Below are 20,435 nucleotides of genomic sequence, written 5' to 3' on the forward strand. Positions count from 1 at the left end.
GACGTTTCTCCATAGAAGATGTACAAATGGCCAATAAGCACATGAAAAGATGCTGAATATTACTAGTCTTTAGGGAAATGCAAATCAAAACCAATGAGGTACCACTTCATACAATAAATAACCTAGGACAGCTGTAATTTTTTTTAAACGACAAAAGCAAGTGTTAGTGAGGTTGCAGAGAAATTACAACCCAGAAATCCCATTTCTAGGTATTTACCCTAGAGAAAGGAAAACTTATGTTCACACAAAAATCTACAGAAATGTTTATAGCAGCTCTATTTTATAATTATGAAAAACTAAAAACAACCCAATGGATTAACAAACTGTGGTACATTCATACAACAGGCTACTGCTCAGCAAATTATAAAATACATGCATCAATTTGGATGAACCTCAGAGACATTATGCTGAGTGAAAGAAGCCAGTCTAAAAACATAAGATACTATATGATTCCATGTACAGTACACAGTGTCTTAGTCCATTCTGGCTGCTGTTACAAAATAGTTGGCTTAAACCAAGCATTCATTTCTCATGGTTCTAAAAGGCTGAGAAGTGCAAGATCAAGGCTTTGGCAGATTTGGTGTCTGGTCATAGCCCATTTCCTGGTTCATAGACGGCCATCTTCTCACTGTGTCCTCACATGGCAGAAGGGGCAAGCAGGTCTCTTTTATAAAGGCTCTAATCCCATTCATGAGAGCAAGCCCTCACTTCCCAAAGGTCTCACCACTAAGTACCATCACATTGGGAATTAGCTTTCAACATATAAATTTCGGGGGTTGGGGGGGACACGGGCATTCAGTCTATAGCATATGACATACTCGAAAAGATAAAAGCATAGTGTAGAAAACTAATTAGTGGTTGCCAGGGGTTCTAGAGGGAGAATTATTATATAAAGCAATAGCACAAGGAAGGGTCCTGGGGTGATGCACTTGTTCTGTATCCTGATTGTAGTGGTGGGTGTACAAATCTATACATGGGTGAAAATTCATAGGACTGTGTACCATATAAATAGTTGTACTGTATGGTAATATAAAAAATAAAAATGTTAAATGGGGCCTACAGTAAGTTTCCTGGGAGGACTAACTTTAAAGCATTTACCACCTGGCACATAGTAAACATTCAATAAAGTGTTTAGCTGTTGTTATTATTAACGTTTCAAGTTAATGAGATTCCCCCCTGCCTTTAACTTACTTAAATACAGTAGAAATGCAAACATTAATGAGGGATGCTTACTGAAGGGGAAGCACCGTGGTGGTGTGTAGTTACCGGTCCGCATGTAATGAAGTGTGGTGAGGGTGGGATGAGGCAGAGGTCCCTGGGGAACATGGGCTGGGAAGACGAAGTGCTTGCTTGCTGGGGGCCGAACCTGCCAGGCTCCTTCAGGCCACCGACACCCCTGACGCTTACTAAGTGCTGCTTCTCTGTCGTGGCAGTTTGCTGGGATGGAGTCAGGCTATGCTTGCTTCTGTGGAAACAGTCCTGATTACTGGAAGTACGGGGAGGCAGCCAGTACTGAGTGCAACAGCGTCTGCTTCGGGGATCACACCCAGCCCTGTGGGGGCGATGGCAGGATCATCATCTTTGACAGTGAGTATGCCCTGTGCCCGGCACTGTCCAAGGCACAAGAACCCTGGGCCAGGGGAACCGGCCTGCCCCTGCTTCCTCCCTCCCCGTTATCCATTCATTCACTTGGCAATACTTATTAAGCACCTACTGCAGGCCAGGCAGGCACTGACCAGACCCTGGGGATATAGCACCGAACCAGAAGACTCTAGAAGGGAGCACAGACCTTTAACAAGTAATTACTTACAGTTGTGCCCTGGCCTATTGTGAGATGCTCAGACAAGCTAGAAAAGGTAATAGGGACACTGATGTAATGGTTCAGTATCAGCTTTAAGATCCTCTTGTTTAATGTAATTTGCAAGCCCTTTTAGTGTTTTCTGAGGCATCTGAGATTTATATCTTACTGTGATAGAACAGAGAAGAGATGCAAAGCTTCAAGTTGTCTTTCCAGGCCTGGTACTGAGTGTGCCCTGACCCGCCTGTCTCCTCCCTGACCCGCCACGCCGTGAGATGCTGGCCAGGGCAGAGCATCTAAACGGGGTATGGCCTGGGGCCTTGACCTCTTCAACCGCTGGCCCACTTGATCCCCCGTAATCCAGCCACATCTACGCGGTGGTAATGAGACTTTGCAAGTGCCCTTGTACCAGTGCAGCGCCAGATTTTAAGATGGCAGAAAGGAGACAGTCACAGATGAGGCAGACAAAGGGAAAGGCTTGAGCTTACTGAGATACACTGTAGAGTCTGCAGTGTTGTTAGTCCCCAGGCTAGAGTAGATGCTGACATCTTGACTAGGCTGAGTGGCTCAGTTTTAAGCCAGAATGTCATGTGGTGCATCAGTGTCCTGGGGCTGCTGCCATAGCAAATTATCACCAACTGGGTGGCTTCAAACAACAGAACTTTCTTCTCTCATAGTTTGGGAGCCTAGAAGTCCAAAATCAAGGGGTTGTCAGGGCCATGTTCCCTATGAAGGCTCCAGGGAAGAATCTTCCTTTGCCTCTTCCTACTTTCCGGTCATTGCTGGCAGTCTTCGGCATTCCTTGACTTATAGCTGCATCACTCCAGTCTCTGTCTCCTTTACGTGACTGACTTCCCTCTGTGCCTCCTTACAAGGACACTAGTCATTGGATTAGGCCTACCCTAATCTAGTACAGCCTCAGTTAACTTGATAACATCTGTAAAGACCCTGTTTTCAAATAAGGTCACCATCACAGACACCAGGCATTAGGACTTAAACATATCTTTTTGGAGGACATGATTCAGCCACTACATATAGTGTCTGTAAAACCCAGCCCAAATTTATAACTGATGCTTTCACAGGTTACAGCTTAGACACTGTCAAAAATGTGTTTTTTTGTGGGGGGAGGACAGCGGGAGGATTGGCGAGCAGAACTCACGTGGTTAATTGTTGGTCTCTTTAGTTGTGTGCCCATTGGAGACTGCCAGTGGCTTCCTATACATCCTGTTTTGCTCAGTGTTAGTACCTCTATTAAAGGCTGCACCTTAGCTAATGTTTAAGGGAGAATAGTTAGCAAATAATATGTGCTGCACGTCCATTTAGCCTTTCATCTCCAGAGTTCACTGTTATAAAATCCTCTGCCTCAACACCCCAACCCAGGAGAGTATGTTGGCTGACCTTACAGAGTGCCTGGTATACTCTTAAGTAAAAAAAATAAGAAAATCACTGAGTCCCTATTATGTAAGGCTTCATAAGAATTGTCACATTGGGCCCTCCTGGCAGCCATCTGAGGAAGGCATATTATTATCCCTTTCATTTTACGGAAGAGAGTCCTAGGTTGTGGAGAGGATAAATAACTTGCCAGGACTCACACCACCAACAAGCCGTGGGCATAGACAGTAAACAGAAGCAGGGTGTGTGGGTTCACTACCTCTTTTTCTACTTTAAACAGAATATAGTGTTAATTTTTTTAATGGAAAATAAGTGATGGTGGGAATATGGAGAAATTGAAACCCTGTACGTTGTTGGTATAAATGTTAATGGTGCAGCTCCTTTGAAGCAGTCTGGCAGTTCCTCAAAACGTGAAACAGAATCATCTTGTGACCCAGTAATTCCACTCCTAAGTATATAACCGAGGTAGCTGAAAACATATGTTCACACAAAAGCTTGTACATGAATGTTCATAGCAGCATTATTCGTAACAGCCAAAAAGTAGCAACAACCCAGATGTCCATCAACTGACGAATGGATGAACAAAATGTGGTGTGTCCATACAAGGGAATATTATTTAGCCCCAAAAAGAAATGAATTGCCGACCCCTGCCACAACATGAGGAACCTTGAAAACATGATGCTCGGTGAAAGAAACCAGACACATGGGGCGCATATTTAATGATTCCATTGATAAGAAATGTCCAGAATAGGCAAATCCATACAGACAGAAAACAGATTAATGGTTGCCAAGGGCTGGGGAAAGGGGAGGAATGAGAAGTGATTGCTTAGGAAGTATGGGTTTTCTTTTTGGGGTGATGAAAATATCCTGGAATTAGATAGTAGTGGTGGATGCACAACATTGTGACAGTACTAAATACCACTGAATTGTACTCTTTTAAATGGTTAAAATGGTGAATTTCATATCAATAAAAATAAGCGTAGGGCTTCCCTGGTGGCACAGTGATTGAGAGTCTGACTGCCGGTGCAGGGGACACGGGTTCGTGCCCCGGTCTGGGAAGATCCCACATTCCGCGGAGCAGCTGGGCCCGTGAGCCATGGCCTGCGCGTCCGGAGCCTGTGCTCCGCAATGGGAGAGACCGCAGCAGTGAGATGCCTGCGTACCGCAAAAAAAAAAAAAAGTGTAGTTTTTATATGATACTCTCTTTCATTCATTTAGCACATTTTTATTGGGTATCTTCAGTGTGGCAGGTAAATTATGTTTTATTTGCACAGTGCCTCTACTGGAGTGTTAAATGGAAATAATTTGGTTTAAAGTCAGTCATCTTTGTACCAAGTATCATCTTTGGTACTAGAAATACATCTAGGAGATAGCACTGGGCCTCACACAGAAGTGCCTTAAGACATTAATTACGATGAAAATAATTGCTCTCTATTGAGTGCTTGCTTCATGCTAGACTTGATGCTGGGGCACTTGTTTATTTTGTTATTTAATCCTTGCAACAGCCTAGTTGATAAGGAAGCTGTGGATCAAAAGATTAAATAATTTGTCCAAGCTAATAAGTGCCAGAGCCAGGATTCAAACTCAGGTTTGCCACAGTTTTTAATTTTTCTATTTTCAGCAGCTAAAAATTCCTTTTATTAACAATAACAAAATAGATCATAATACCAGATCCAGTTTAATGCTTTAAAAGTATGTGAACAGGGCTTCCCTGGTGGCGCAGTGGTTGAGAGTCCGCCTGCCGATGCAGGGGACATGGGTTCCTGCCCTGGTCCGGGAAGATCCCACGTGCCGCGGAGCGGCTGGGCCCGTGAGCCATGGCCGTTGAGCCTGCGCGTCTGGAGCCTGTGCTCCGCAACGAGAGAGGTCACAACAGTGAGAGGCCCGCGTACCGCAAAAAAAAAAAAGTATGTGAACAAAGTTTGCCCGGTTGTTCAGATTATGATCAAACTGGCCCCTTCCACAGGTGTCTAGAAGCTGCCCCCTCTGGCTTCCATGCCCTTGAGGACTAAAAGCAATGGCACTGAGAGGCTGCCTATTCCAGTCTTCAGAGGCCCCAATGTGTGTTGACTGGCAGGGGCCCCTGACAGCAGCCAACTCATAATTCACACCCCACAGCTTTGTAAAGAAAGGTACAAAATGCAGCACTGTAGAAATAATCTGTAAAGTTTCATCTGTTAGGAGTAAAATAGTTTAAAGAGCTTAAGTACTGCCTCTTGGAGATCCTTATGATCCACTGGATGAGGCTGAGCATTTCAGAGATGGTGACTGCAGACTATCCCATAATTTGGGAGGGCAAAGATGCCTCTCCAAAGAGATTGGAGGAGAGTTAGATGTGAGAAAGGGACCAGGTTGCAATCTCTGTGTCCCAGAACAACAACCTCGGGAGAGAGACTACTTAGGCAGCAGGAGGAAGCTGTCTGCTCAGTGGTTGTTGCCACATCCAGTGATTTGTCACAGGCTCTGTGGCTGATTTTCCAGCAGGCTCTCATGAGCTTAGGGAGGTTGCTGAAGTAGGTTGTGTTCTGTGTGTAAATGTGGCGCTGATGAAGGCTTCAGAGCCTCTGCTGCCCCCAGAGTTAAATGTATTGAATTAACAGAACCAAACAGAAGATCAGATAGGCTGGCGTCAGCAACAGGTCACAGGGACTGCCCAAGCAGCCCTCTTGGCCTCCTTCAGCTTCTAGGCACTGAAGGGAGAAGTGAGTCATATAGGTTGGGTCTTACTTGGTAACATTAGTGGAGCACTTATATTTACAGGGCACTGTGCTATCCATTTCCCATGCATTCTCTCCCTTAATTCTCATAATACTGTGAAGCAGGTACTGTTATCTTTACTTGCCCCACAAGAAAACTGAGGCTCATAAAAGTTTAGTAACTTGCCCAGAGTCCCACAGATAGAGATCCTGCCCACATGGAACTTACATTTTGGTGGGAAGGGAGGAGATTAATGGTGAAAAAGATTGAGGGCCTAAGGACATGTAGGATCTGACAGCTGGGACTATATTAGTAATTGTATTTCATAGATTCCAAGATGCCATCAGTTGTGAGATGCAACATTATTTTATATGCCACTGAAGGGAAAAAAATGCTTCCAATTAAACAATGACATGCAAGGACTGAAAGACACATCCTAGGTTGTGTGTCAGGTCGATGTCCCCTTCAAAAAATAAGATCTTGAATATATTCATAAGTTTTAAGTTTCCTTATTATCTGAAATGTAAGTTTCCTTTTTTCCTGAATTATCACTGAACTTTAATAATCCATCATAGATGTCATGTGCTTATTCTCAAAATTGCTGAATTGGATGTACTGTCAGCACGGCACGCATCTAGGAATCGAAATTTCTGAGTTTGTCTGCCTTTGCTGTTGAAATATCAGTTTAACCTGGACACTTTTTTCTTTTCAAATAATAATAATAATAATAAAATAACTAAGATGTAACTGAGCTTGTACTCTGTGCCAGATCTCATACTAAACACTTTACATGCATCAACTCATTTTGATTCTTATAACCTCATGAGGGAGAAACTATTACTAATTTCATTTTATAGATGAGGAAACTGAGGTATACAGAAGATAAGTATCTTGCTCAAATTCATAGTTAGTACATGACAAAGTCAAGATTAGAAGCCAGGAATCTTTATTTTTTTAATTTAGGTTTATTGAGGTGAAATTACATACAGTAAAGTCACCCTTTTAGTTGCATAGTCCAGTAAGATTCGACAAATATGTACACAGTCGAAATATAGGACATTTTTGTCACCTCAGAAAGCTCTCTTGTGCCCCTTTGTGGTCACCACCCCCAGCCCTCAGCAGCCACTGATCCCGTGTTCCATCTGTATGGGTTTGTGTTCTGAACAAAGTCATATAAATGGAATTATACAGTACTTAAACATTTGCATATGGCTTCTTTCACTTAGAAAAATACTTTTGAGATTCACTTGTGTTGTTTCAGTAGTTCCTTTTTATTGCTAAGAAACATGCCTTTGTACAAATGTATCACAACTCATTCATCATTTAGCAATCGATAAACATCAGTCTATGATAAAGATGCTGTACAGCTACTGTACACACACATGTACAGGTGTTTGTGTGAGCATGTGTTTGTATTTCTCTTGGGTGAGTACCTAGGAGTTACAGCATTTCTGGGCTGTACACTAAGTGCATATTCAGCATTTATAAGACACTGCCAGCTGTTTTTTGAAGTGGTTATACCATTTTGCACTCTGGCTGACAAGATATAAGATTTCCAGTTGCTCCTCATCCTCACCTGTACTTTTGTATTGTCTCTTTTTTAATGTTAACCATTCTATCGTGTGTCGTGGTAACTCATGGTTTTACTTTGCATTTCCATAATTTCTAATGATGTTGAACATCTTTTCATGTTCTTATTTGCCATCTGGTATCATATTCTTTCGGGCTAAAGAAGTTCCTTTAGCATTTTCTCTAACGCAGGTCTGCAGTCAATGGCTTCTCTCAGCTTTTGTTTGAGAAAGCCTTATTTCACCTTCTTTTTTTTTTTTTTTTGGCCATGCCACACAGCATGTGGGATCTTAGTTCCCCTACCAGGGATCGAACCTCGGCCCTCGACAGTGAAAGCGTCGAGTCCTAACCACTGGACCACCTGGGAATTCCCTTTGGTTTTTTTGTGTGTGTGTGGTACACGGGCCTCTCACTGCTGTGGCCTCTCCCGTTGCAGAGCACAGGCTCCGGACGTGCAGGCTCAGCGGCCATGGCCCACGGGCCCAGCCGCTCCACGGCATGTGGGATCCTCCCGGACCGGGGCACGAACCCGTGTCCCCTGCATTGGCAGGCAGACCCTCAACCACTGCGCCACCAGGGAAGCCCTCCCTTTGCTTTTTAAATTTTTGTTTTATTTGCCTGAAGATTGCTGAGATTCTTAAATAACCTTTTATCAACTTTGGAGCATTCTTAGCCATTATCTCTTCAACTATTTCTCCTATCTTATTCTCTTTTTCTTCTCTTTCTGGGACTCCAATTATATATTGTTAGACCGTTTGATATTGTGCCCCAGCTGTTGGATGCTCTGTTCTGCTTTTTTCATTTATTTTTTTCTCTGTGTTTCATTTTGGATAATTTCTACTGACCTGTTTTCAAACGTGTTGATTCTTTCCTCAGTGTGTGTAATCTGTTTCTAAGCCCATCAAAGGAATTCTTCATCTCTAATATTGTTTGTTTTATTTCTAGCATTTACATGACTCTTTTTTGTAGTTTCCATATCTCTGCTGAAATTTCCAATCTGTTCAAGCATGTTGTCCATCTTTTCCCCTAGATATTTTCTGTCCGGTAGTTCTAATGTCTGGGTCATTATTGAGTCTGGTTCTGTGGATTGTTTTATCTCCTCTTTTAAAAATTGAGATATAGGGCTTCCCTGGTGGCGCAGTGGATGGGAATCTGCCTGCCAATGCAGGGGACACGGGTTCGATCCCTGGTCCGGGAAGATCCCACATGCCACAGAGCAACTAAGCCTGCCTGTGTGCCACAACTACTGAGCCTGAGCTCTGGAGCCCATGAGCCACAACTACTGAAGCCCACGCGCCTAGAGCCCGTGCTCCGCAACGAGAGAAGCCACCGCAATGAGAAGTCCACGCACCACAACGAAGACCCAGTGCAGCCAAAAATAAATAAAAATAAAAATTAAAAAAAAAAATTGAGATATAATTGACTTATAACACTGTATTAGTTTTAGGTGTACAACATAATCATTCAATATGTATATATATTGTGAAGTGATTACCAGATGTTTTATCTCTTGACAGTGTCTGTTTTTTTAATATAAAGTAATTTATTTATTTTTGGCTGCTTTGGGTCTTCTTTGTGGCACGTGGGCTTCTCATTGCGCTGGCTTCTCTTGTTGTGGAGCACGGGCTCTAGGCGCACGGGCTTCAGTGATTGTGGCACACAGGCTCAGTAGTTGTGGCTTGCAAGCTCTAGAGTGCAGGCTCAGTAGCTGTGGCGCACGGGCTTAGTTGCTTCGCGGCATGTGAGATCTTCCCCGACCAGGGATTGAACCTGTGTCCCCTGCATTGGCAGGCGGATTCTTAACTATTGCACCACCAGGGAAGTCCTGACAGTGTCTTTTATTTTCCTTTCTTTCTTGCTTGCTTGCTTTTATGTTTTGTGTGTTGTAATATTGTATTGAATACCGTACACTATATGTAGAAGGATAGTAGAGGCTGAGGAAGTGTATTTACACCTGGAAATGGGCAGGCCTGCTCAGTGTGGGGATTGATTGAGCCTTTCTATCAGTGGTCGAGCTGGGTTTGGGTTTCCCTGTTCCTATCATCACCTGCAGTGCATGTCAGCCTTCAGATTCCTCCCATGATGGCTGCTGTTACCTCGTGCTCGATGTGGAGCCTGGGATTCCAGTGGGGTTTTTTTCATTGTTCCCATTCCGCCCTCAGCTTTGAGCAGTTCCTCCTTGCCGTGACCTTTCCCCTCCCTCGATGGTAGACTTCTGCTGCTTGTTACTTGGCGCTGTGCTCGTGGTATGGTTGGGGGTTCTTGGTTCTCCTGCCCCATCCTCCATCTCAGACACATCGTGTCACTGGGCCTCTGGGCTGGGGTCTTTCCAGCATCCCCAAATACCCCTCTCCCGGCAGCCGAGCACTGCCTTGTATCTGTGGGGGCTTCCGGGAAGAAGAGGGTCTCCTGCCCCTCCATTGGGTAGCAGACCTCTGCTTTGTATTGGTGCAGGATCCTGGGGCTCAAGGCAACCAGGGGCTGATGGCTTTTGCCTCTGCTCTTCCCCCAGAAGCAATGAGTCTTTGCCTGGTTACTTTGACAGGAACGAGAGAGTCTCCTGCTCCCTCCCCAGGGGCGTCTACACTGGCCCTGGGAGCAGGAGGGTTTGCTGCCCCTCCCCCTTGCAGCTTAAGGCTTTTGTTTCCTTTGAGAGGAGGGTCCTGGAAGAGGGCAGGGTTTCAGGCCTGTCCCCCAGCAGTGGCTCATCACCTCCTACCCGTCACCTCCTGCTCACTGGTACCACCAATGGGGACCCTTTGGTCTCCTGCCCTACCCTGGTCATTCTCGTGGGCCCTGGGTGGAGGCCTGCACAGAATTGCTTGCAAGTGAGTGCAGACTCCTGTTGTGTCTCGGGTCCCCGGGCATCCTGGACTGAGAGGCTAGCCCACATTCAGCCTTTAGAAATTTGTTAAAATTTTAGCTGCTTTCTTCTTACTTACTTTCATGGCGACCCCCTCTTCCTCTTGTGCTCCGTCAATGATGAAACACTTTGTGTGGCCTAACTCTCCTCAGAGGAGCTTCTTACTTTTTAGAATTAAATTGGCTTGGTTGTCTTGAGACCTCAGCTTTCTAATGCATTGAAGAAAAGTTCTGAGCTTTTTCTCATTGTTAGGATGAAAGCAGCTTTCTACATCCTAAAGGGAAGCAGAACTCCCCCAAAGCCTGCTTTTTAAATCCTGGCCCTACCCTCCCTCTTGAGGACTTTCATTTCCAGGATCTTATTTGCACTTCAGCACATAAGATACAGTGAAGTGTATCTGCCACTCAGAACCTGCCACTCAGAACTGGGAGTCCAGAGACATCAAATGTGCTGCTGCAGAGTGATCAGTGAGCTTCCCCTCTGCAGAAAGTCATTCCTTGTGCCACAGTTTCCCACTTGAAAAACAAGTGTGGCCCCTCAAACGAACCTCGCACCCCTAAGGTACTTGGGATGCCCTCAGCTTTTTACAACCTTACCTCATCAGTGCCCCCTGCAGAGAGGTCCTGTGTTTTCATGTGCTTTGTCTCACCTCTCCTCACACATTTATGTGATACGAGAGCAGGTAGGTGGTGGTCTCTCCACCCTCAAAGCTGCGAGAAGCTAGAGGCCTGGATGTGAAGTATGGCCCCTGGGGTCAATGGCCCAGCTGGTTCCGAACCCAGACTCTCTGACTCCAGCCTGGCCCCCGCCGGGGCCGCACTGCTGTGCTGTGTGCTAACTTTAAGGTCTCCTGGGGGAAAAAAAAAAAAAGCCTCCAGTCGTTTGTTCAGGGTTTAAGCGATTCATTCTGTGATTCAATCCTGAAACATAAGACAGTCTGGTTTTGCAGACAAAAAACAACATCCCGAACTGGATCCCATCAGCTAGGAAGTTTTGTTTGTAACAGGTTGAAAAGTGAGCCCTGTGGCAGAGCCCCAGCCTGAGGGCTGGTGTCCTTTTGTCTCCTGCAGCTCTGGTTGGTGCCTGTGGTGGGAATTACTCGGCCATGACTTCCGTGGTCTATTCCCCGGACTTTCCCGACGCATATGCCACAGGAAGGGTCTGCTACTGGACCATCCGGGTCCCGGGAGCCTCCCACATCTACTTCAACTTTGCCTTGTTTGACATCCGGGATTCCGCAGACATGGTGGAGCTGCTGGACGGCTACACCCACCGTGTCCTGGTCCGTTTCAACGGGAGGAACCGCCCACCTTTGTCCTTTAACATCTCTCTGGACTTTGTCATCTTGTATTTCTTCTCTGATCGCATCAATCAGGCCCAGGGATTTGCTGTCTTGTACCAAGGTAAGACCCCGGCCTCCTTGGGCTCCCCTTGAACCTCATTGTGACATGTGGACCTCGGGTGCTTCTTGCCAGAAGGACTGTGCGTCAGGATCTCCCCACTCAACTTGCAGGTTTTCCCGCTTCCTATTTTATAACTTGTACCCACTTCATGATAACAGAAATGTTCTGCTGTCTTAGTCGTTCTCATGACAGTTTTCATGGGAGAGTTAAAAGACTAACTAAAAGAAAGAGCTGAGATTGGCAGAATCGGAAGGTTCCAGAGAGGTCATTTGGTCCATCCTCCTGCCTCTGAACATCCTAGCCAATCCCCAAAGCCTGGTTTACCATCTTCAGACCCTCCTAACGTGGAGCTGCACTCCTGCCCCTGGAATGTGGACACATGTGTGCTAGGCACAACTCCTTGCCCGCACATGAGAACACAGCAGGTGTCCACGACCTAGTCTCTGTCCTGGACGTCAAGGGCCTCAAGAAGAGTTCAGTCAGTGTGCGGCTACAGGAGGGAGGAGGAGGCCTCCTCACGGGTGGGACAGGCTGAAAGAACAGGTAGGATTGGGGCGGACAGATAGGAAGGAAGAGCGCCTTCAGGGCAGAGGGACCATAGCTGCAGAGGCACAAGAGCAGGAAAACGCTAAAGCACGTTCAGGTGTCCATGCAGAGACACGTCAAATGGCTCCTTCGGAGCCAGAGCCTGGCAGGTTCTGCTTTGGGGCCAGCGGGGCCAAGAATTGCCCAGAGCACTGACCCATAGAAAACTGCCTTCTCTTCATGACCAGTGCCGCCTCCTCTTCGTTATCTCCACCAGCTTTCCCCCAGCTAATTCCTTTTGATCTTGCAGCTGTCAAGGAAGACCCGCCACAGGAGAGGCCCACTGCCAACCAGACGCTGGCTGAGGTGATCACGGAGCAGGCCAACCTCAGTGTCAGCGCTGCCCGGTCCTCCAAAGTCCTCTACGTCATCACCACCAGCCCCAGCCACCCACCCCAGACCGTGCCAGGTAGCAGTTCCCAGACACCATCAAAGGGGTGGGAGCCACAGAGCTTGGGGGTAGTGCCCTTGGCGGTTACAGAAACAGAGCTCTCTCAGGTGTTTCTGTTTCCGAGGCAGGCTGGGGGTCCTGGCTCCATGACTCTGTTTGTCCTGGCCTTGGAGGGACATTTTCTCTTTACCTTGATTCCTTAGTCCTTACCTCCAGGATCCAACACGGCTGCCTTTAGTACATGGTGATTAATCAGCTAACCCAGTGTTTCCTTCGGCCCCAAGTTGTAGCTCTCTGAGTGCATTGGCAGTTGCCAGAGCTGTGTTTATTCAGTCATTCGGAAGATGTGTAAGTGCTTTAATGGTGTCAGGCTCTGTCTTAGGCACTGGATTGTACAGAGAACCACACAAAATCCCTGCCCTCCTGTGGCTGACACATGAAAGAAGAAAGACAAAAAGCAAAAGAAGTCAGATAGTCACCAGAGCTGTGAAGGCAGGTCCTGTAGGAGATGGGTGGAGAGAGGGTGGTGATCTTATGGTTCAAGCTGGCTAACTTGCTCGGGTACGGACTGTGACTCTCTTTTCTGCCAAGAAGTTGGAGCCTTTACAAGCTGGTAGAGCTGCAGATACCATTCGCGATTCCCTGGACTAGAGGTTTTCCCCTGCAGGACTCACAGTAGGAAGTCAGGGAGGAGAGCCCCTTCCTGTGTATCCTATTGTTTGTGTATCTGTAGGATTTCACAAGTCACACATCCCATTCCTCAGATGAGGAAATGAGGCCCAGAGAGTTTATGTAATTCGCCTGTGGCCGCACAGTGATTCCAGTGGTAGAGACAGAATGTGCACCACCCCTTTCAACTCCAAGTTGAGTGTGCTTTGGACCACACTGCCTGCCTCTCTCCAGGAGGGAGTCTAGAGCAAGGTGAGGTGCTCAGAAGGTCTGGGACTCCGGGCCAGCCCAGCTTGAGCTGCGCTGCGTGGCTACCCCCACCTGCAGGGAGCTCCTCAGCCAGGCCTGCTTCTCTGAGCCACCAGGGCTCACTCAGACCTCCTTCTGAAAAGTGAGCTCACACACACAGTCCGATCACCCCTGTCTTTTGCACTTGCAGGATGGACAGTGTATGGCCTGGCAACGCTCCTTATCCTCACAGTCACAGCCGTCATAGCAAAGATGCTTCTGCACATCACTTTCAAGTGAGTATGAGAGCCACCCGACTCCAGGAGGGGAAGGCTCAGGGCTCCTCTTCTACTACGCTTCAGTTGTCTGAGAACACTTGTAATATCGGGACATGATTCCAAAGCCCTCAGTGCTGGGCAGCGTGAGGCCATAGACATTCCTTATTCTCTGTAGAGTGAAATGTACAACTGGACAAATCTCACTAGGTTTGAGGGATTGTGTGTGTGTTCCTGGGTCTAAAGGATACGATTTCAAGGAGGATTGAAATAGTCTGGGCATAAAACAGGACAATTTCCATTTTTTGGCTTGTGCTGGCCCCCTGAAGAGATCTTTACATAAGAGCAAAGATTCCTAGGACAATACCAGGCATATTTCCTGATGCCTTCTAGAAACTGTGAGACATTCTTAGGAAGAGAATTCCAATATTTTATTAACTATTGCTTAATAATTATTTAAAAACAATTATTTAAGAAGCTTTTAAAAGCTTCATCCTTCAGTTCCAACCAATTTGGAAAAACATATTTCCTCCCCTTACTTCCGCTGTTCAGGTTTAACTGTTCTGCCTTCCAGGAAAGGGGTGATTGTTCATGCACTGATGTTTGTGTGCCTACAGAGGGGGGGTGCTAATTTTCTTAGCCTTCTGCTCTGTCTTTCCTGTGGTTCCCAGTCCAGGCTCTCTCCATTTCTTTTCTTTTCCTCTCCATTTCTTTTCTTTTCCTCAGTAAACCTTTTTTTCTCAGTTTTACTGAGATATAATTGACATAAGGGCTCTCTCCATTTCAAGGCTTTCCTGAGCATTGGTGTCCTGTAAAAGCTACCTTTTCCCTGACCTTCTGGCTTGCTCTGTGCCACAGACTTCTTTGTACATTAAATGCCGTCTCCTCCATTGCCCTGTAAAGGCTGCCCTTGGCCTCTTTGGCACCACCCATAGGCCTCTGCACCCTGCACTTTACATTTTTCAGTGGAAACAATGTCCTTGTTATTGTCTACTGAGCTTCTATATCTGTGTTTCTCTTTCTTTTTTTTTTTTTAAGTCCCAGTTCACACGTTCTGGGGAAGCCTCTCAGGCACAGTCCCGTCTGCATGTCCCCCACAGCAGGGAGAGCGCAGGACATTCTCTCTAGGGCCCAGCACTTCACCGCACGCTGAGGCCCCAGAGCCTGTGTCTGACTCCCATCTGACACTGAGCCCCTCTGCAGCTTCCCTGTCAGGCAGTGCCGGGGGCTGGCACAGGGGCAGGGCAGGTGTGGGCAGAAAGGCAGGTCCCAGTCCAAGAAGAGCAGGCTTGCTTTCATCCTGTTTAGCTAGGTGGGTTTCCGAATAAGTGTCATTTGAAAAGAGTTCTTCTGCTTAAAAAGAAAGAAGTATTTTGAAAACTCATAATCTCTCAGGCCAGCCTTTTCCAGATTTGAATAATCCTGCCAGCTAGAAGGTTCTTCATTACACTGAGCTGGAACCTGCCCCACTGCACTGCCATCCCACAGGGCGCAGGTCATCCACGAGGCGGTCCCTTGGGTCTCTAAAGGCAGCTATGAGGTTTCCTGAGGCCTCGCCTCACCGAATGTCCCATTTTATAGGTGCAGGTATCTCATGAGATGGTAGGTTGTTTCGGACGCTTTGTTCTATTCTACTTGAAAAATTAAGTTATTTTTGTTTGACAGATCCCATCGTGTTCCTGCCTTAGGGGACCTTAGGGGCTGTCGTCAACCAGGGACGTCGGGGGAAATCTGGAGCATTTTTTATAAGCCTTCTACTTCGATTTCCATCTTTAAGAAGAAGCTCAAGGGTCAGAGTCAACAAGATGACCGTAATCCTCTTGTGAGTGACTAAAACCTCCCCGCTCCGTGCCCAGGACATGAGATCCCTCTGAGCTCGAGGCCCCTGGGGACCACTTCTCCCGTGGTTTCCTTTGACTGACTCTTCCTGCCTCTCCCTCGGCCTCTTCTGGGGCACCGGCCACAGGGGCAGCATAGCCTGAATTCGACCTGCTTCATCACTGCACTTAGGAGAGAGACTCACGGTCCCACGGTCCGTGCCTCCTGCATCTCTCTCTGATCTAGGAACAGGGTGTCGGGACAGTGGGGCTGAGATGACAGAGATGGTTGTGTCTAGCACTGGGCTCAGGTACGTTCTAGACAACTGTCAGGTAGTGGGTAGGTAGTGCTTCTTCTCAGTTTTGTCCACACACAGATCGCTTTCTCCTGGTCTTTATGGTTTGGAACAGGCTAGGCAGAGAGAGTTCTGAGGCTGTCCTGGGGGTTGGCCCCCCAAAGCATGACGGAAGCCCACGCTCTGTGCTGACTCTGGGACTTTGCTCTGTGGGCTCCGGGCGAGAATGGGCTGCCTCCAGCCTGGGAGGGCCTGTCATGTCAAACCTGACACCTTCACCCATGGGCTTCTTTCTATGGCTTCTTCTGCAGCTCGGTGACCAGCAGACAAGTTTGAGGGGTGGTCATAGGAAACATCCATTCATTTATTCATGCAGTAGACTTTACCAAAAGCTTTTCTAGGTGCTCAGTAGCTCCTTGTTGGGCTGGGTTTGGTGACCTCTCCCCCAAGCAGCTCGTCCTGTGGAGCCTGAGCCAGGCCCTATTTCGGGATTCCTAAGCTGACTCTCAGTTCAGAACAGGGAGTGTAAACGTGGTTGAGCATCCAGGAAGCAACGTGTGACACAAGGTGCCAGCAGTCCCTCCTTTAAGTGTCCCTTATTTTGAAAGAGGATGAAAAATTTCCCATGGCCTGTGCTCTCTGCGGCCTCCATGATTCTTCTTATGGGGACAGGGTGGGCTTCGGAATGGCTCAGTGGGGAAGGAGAGGCGTCTTGTCCCTACTCCCACACCCTCTGCCCCCCAGAAGGGGAGGGGAGCCGCAGAGAGTGGCATGCGGAGTGGAGAGGGAGGGTGTGGGAACGGCAGCCCCACTGAGGAAAGGCCTCCGAAGATTGAGAGCTGCAGCGGCCGCGGGAGTCAGTGCCATCCCGTCCAGAAGCCCCGCCGTCCGTCCGAGAGCAGCCTCGTCCACAGCACCCAGGAGGAGCACCTGGGACCCCGAAGGCCAGGCCTGGCCTCTGTTGGAGTGTGGCTCTCCCGCAGGCACTCGAGCCTTGGGCCTCGTTGTGCCTCTGGCCTCACAGGTTCCTTGTTTGGGGCACTTTGCCCCCCTCGCCGAGCCCCTGAGCTGCTGCCTGCTGTGGCCTTCCCTAGGGGTCTGCCACACCGGCAGGCGTCTGCGCCCAGCTCCCAGAAAGACAGAGGGCCGCGTGGGGCCAGCTGGGAGGCGACACTGGCAACCAGGAGAGACACTGGGAGCTAGCAGGGTTGGCGAGGTGCGTTTGGAGGGGGAAGTGCCACGTGTCCGCGGGAGAGCGGGGGCACTGCCCCAGGCACCGGGTGAGGCTTTGATCTGGAAAGGGCGGTTACCCTGAGCAGCTGTCTGCCGGCCCCAGGGTCTGGAGACAGGCCTGCCGAGTGCAAGGACCACTGGAATATACTGACGTGTGCAGTCTCCCCTCCAAGCTATTCCTGGCCTTTATGGAATCTCCTCTCAGACACAAGTGTCAGGTGTGTGCAGTCACAGAGGGCCCTGTGCTGTGAATAGGTCCGCGCAGCAGAGGGACTGTGGAATCCCACCCGGGAGGGGTCCACCCGGCCAGGGGCAGTTGCTCGCAGCCGTGGGCTCCCTCTGATCACTGGCCTTGGTGCATCCTGTGGGCCCGCCTGCCCTCTTCACACTTCGTGACTTCAGGTCACGGTGTGTCTGAGCACCTGGAGCAGCCCTTTTTCAGAGATCCCGGAAGGGCTGTGACCCCGGTGTTGTCCTTCTTGCCACCCCAGGCACAGCCCAGCACCCTGGGACCCACTTACCATCCCGGGAGCAGCCCCGGGAATCCCAAACCGGCCTCAGGACAGCATAGGGGGAGAGGGCCATAAATTGTCCCAGGCCGACCTCTGTAAGCGTGATCCCTCAGAGGGCCCCCCCGCAGCTAAGTAAACACTGGAGGCATCAATTGTCCCAGAAGAGAGGAGGTGTACACCCAGGAGCACCGAAGGAGGAAGCACTTGATCTGCTAAGAAACCACTTTAGAGGCAAAGTGGGGGTTGGAGGGGACTGGAAAGGGGTGACCCTGAGAAAAGGGTGAGGCGCCCCCCTTTCTGGGCATGAGCGAGGTAACCAGGTTGCTGTAACTTCTGAAGTGTGGGCTCTGGCTCAAGACTCCAGTCGGCCAGAAACCCACAACGCAAGGGTCAAAGCACTCGCAAGCACAGCTGTCCTGGCCCTTAGGCCGAACCCATGGGTGGACACGGCCCCACCTGCATGGCCCATCGTCAGCCCCAGGCAGGAGTGGCCTGACCTGCTCAGTGTCCGGCCAGGTCGTCCTGACACCAGCAGGGCATGCAGCCTGTCACCAAGCCCCCATGCTTCCTGGCACTTCATCTTCCCTAGCACTTACAGGGGGACGGCCGCCGAGGTCCCATCCCCTTGTCTGATGAGCACCCCAGGCCTCCTGCAGAGCCTGGCGGACCCCCACTCTGTAGCCCGGTCAACTGCTGCCCTCTTGGGTTTCCAGTCTTCTCCTTGCTGTTTGATGTCCGCTTTTGCTACCACCTTGGGAATGTTTAACCTTTTGATTGTTTTTCTCTGGTGTCTTTGTTTACCCTCCTCACTGTTCTACCTCCTGGCCAGGGCTCTCAGCTTAGCTACCCTGGCCCAGGGTGTTTTTCAGACCTTCCAGCCCAGCTGCCTCCCCTCAGGCTGGCCGGCCCCAGGGGATGGGGCCTCACCCTCTGTTTGCAGACCCCAGGGGGCCCATCTCCCAGGTTCCTGTCTTGCCAAGTTGAACGTATTTAACGAGGCAGGAGTGGGGTGTGGAGGAAAGTCTGAGGTCAATCTACTGCTTCAGAAAGGACGTGTCGTCAGGAGCACACGGTTGGGGGGCTGCCGCCGAGGGGTCCACACAGCGCCAGGACCTGCCCACATCCAGACTCACCTTCCCGCAGGGATCCTGACTTTGGATGACAAGGCTTTATTTGTAAATATGCTCTTAATACACAACTTTGAGAATAAAATAGAAACATCATGTATTTTAAAATATAAGATGAAGTGTGACGCACTGTATACAATTTAATATATATTTTTAGGATTGTTATTTAAGAAAATGGAATGTAATGGTACTTTTACAAAAGAGAAAAATGTTATTTTTACTGTCGGGAGAAAATAAATATTCTCATTGTTGTAGAAATCGCTACGGGCCCTAGGTTGTCGTGTTTACGGGAGGCTCCCAAGCCCGAGGCCAGGAAGGTGTCGCTGGGAGGACCTCAGGCTCTCCCTGGGTCAGCGTCTTCCAGTCGCTCAGCTCTCATCGTGTCTCTGACCCACAGCCAATCTCCCGCTGGTAAGGTCTGAAGAGTTGGGATTCCAAACTCACATGGTGCACGGTGGACATAGGGTGGCCACGGGCGAGGGCACAGGGCTCTGCACTCAGAAAACCTGGGCCCGAAGTGGCCTCAGGTCGGTCGGTCCAGCTTCCCCTCTTGTAAGATGCACAGCATCTACGTCTCAGAAGGTCAAGAAGGCTAGCATGCTGCATGATTATCGTCCACATGGGTTTCCTTGCCTTTCAGAGCAGCCGACTCTTCCTCTCCCCTTTCCCCCCACCCCTTCCTTTTTATAACACGGAAGAAGCTTGGGTGTGAGTTGCCCTCTCCCGTGAGGAGCCATGCACCCCAGTGGCCCTTTCAGTGGGTCCTGTGGTCCCCGTTTGGATGATGAGGAAGCTGAGGCTCAGATAGGAGTGCGGGGCAGTAAACTAAGAGTACAGCTGAGTCAACCTGCAGGACTGAGCGCCCACCATTGGTTCACTGTGAGGCCGGGGGTGTAAAACAGGGAGCCTTTGAGCGGTTTCAGTGGAGGAGCGACGCCAGATTCCCAGTGAGAAGGATTTCCTACTTGCATTTGGAAAACAGGTTGGAGTGGGGTAAGACCGAGGGCGAGGAGGCCAGTCGGGAGATGCCGAGGCCCCCACACCAGCGCCATGGAGGGAGGGGAGGGCCTGAGAGAGAGCTGGCCATCTCCGCAGGCCAGGGGCCTGGCTCATCCCCCAACCCCACCACCACATGACCTCGGGCACGTGGCCCCCCCCAGGTGCCTGTTTTCTCACCTGTCAGGTGAGGGCAATTACAGTAATTATTTACCTCATCGAGTTGTGATGAGTTATTACCTGTGGTATGTTTTCAGTAAGTGGTGGCTGTTCCTTGTTATTTTAGAATGGAGCTGGGGGGTGAAGAAGAAGGGAGTGTCTAGGGTGATGCCCAAGTATCCTGACTTGGGTGCTGGGGGGAGAGAGAGGCCAGTCTTTTCGATAAAGGACGTAAAAGACACCAGAAGAGAGAGAAGACACACTGAGTTCTGTTTGGGCTGAGTCGAGTGAGGTCCTGTGGGACATGGAGGCAGAGCTGTCAGGCCCGGACAGGCAGCCTGAGACCCAGGGAGGGTCAGGCCTGGGTTCCACAGCCCATGGAAATGGGGACACAGATGACATCTCCGGGGTGTGTCTGGGGCTAC

The 20,435-nt window shown here is 49.1% G+C and overlaps 1 protein-coding gene across 5 annotated transcripts in view; it reads left to right on the forward strand.

Moving 5' to 3' along the window:
- KREMEN1 (kringle containing transmembrane protein 1) overlaps nt 1-20,435 on the forward strand; it is a 68,174-nt gene that overhangs the window by 47,103 nt on the left and 636 nt on the right. For 2 of the 5 annotated variants that reach the window (XM_082641252.1, XM_082641253.1), the window contains exons 5-10: nt 1,434-1,587; nt 11,390-11,722; nt 12,558-12,719; nt 13,807-13,891; nt 15,536-15,692; nt 19,111-19,266. In XM_082641252.1, coding sequence (XP_082497378.1) covers nt 1,434-1,587; nt 11,390-11,722; nt 12,558-12,719; nt 13,807-13,891; nt 15,536-15,692; nt 19,111-19,245 — 1,026 coding nt within the window. In that variant the 3' untranslated portion in view covers nt 19,246-19,266. The other 3 variants (XM_082641254.1, XM_082641255.1, XM_082641256.1) reach the window with 3 other exon arrangements.

The sequence above is a fragment of the Mesoplodon mirus genome, assembly GCF_964341445.2.
Source record: "Mesoplodon mirus genome assembly, chromosome: 13".
NCBI lineage: Eukaryota > Metazoa > Chordata > Mammalia > Artiodactyla > Ziphiidae > Mesoplodon > Mesoplodon mirus.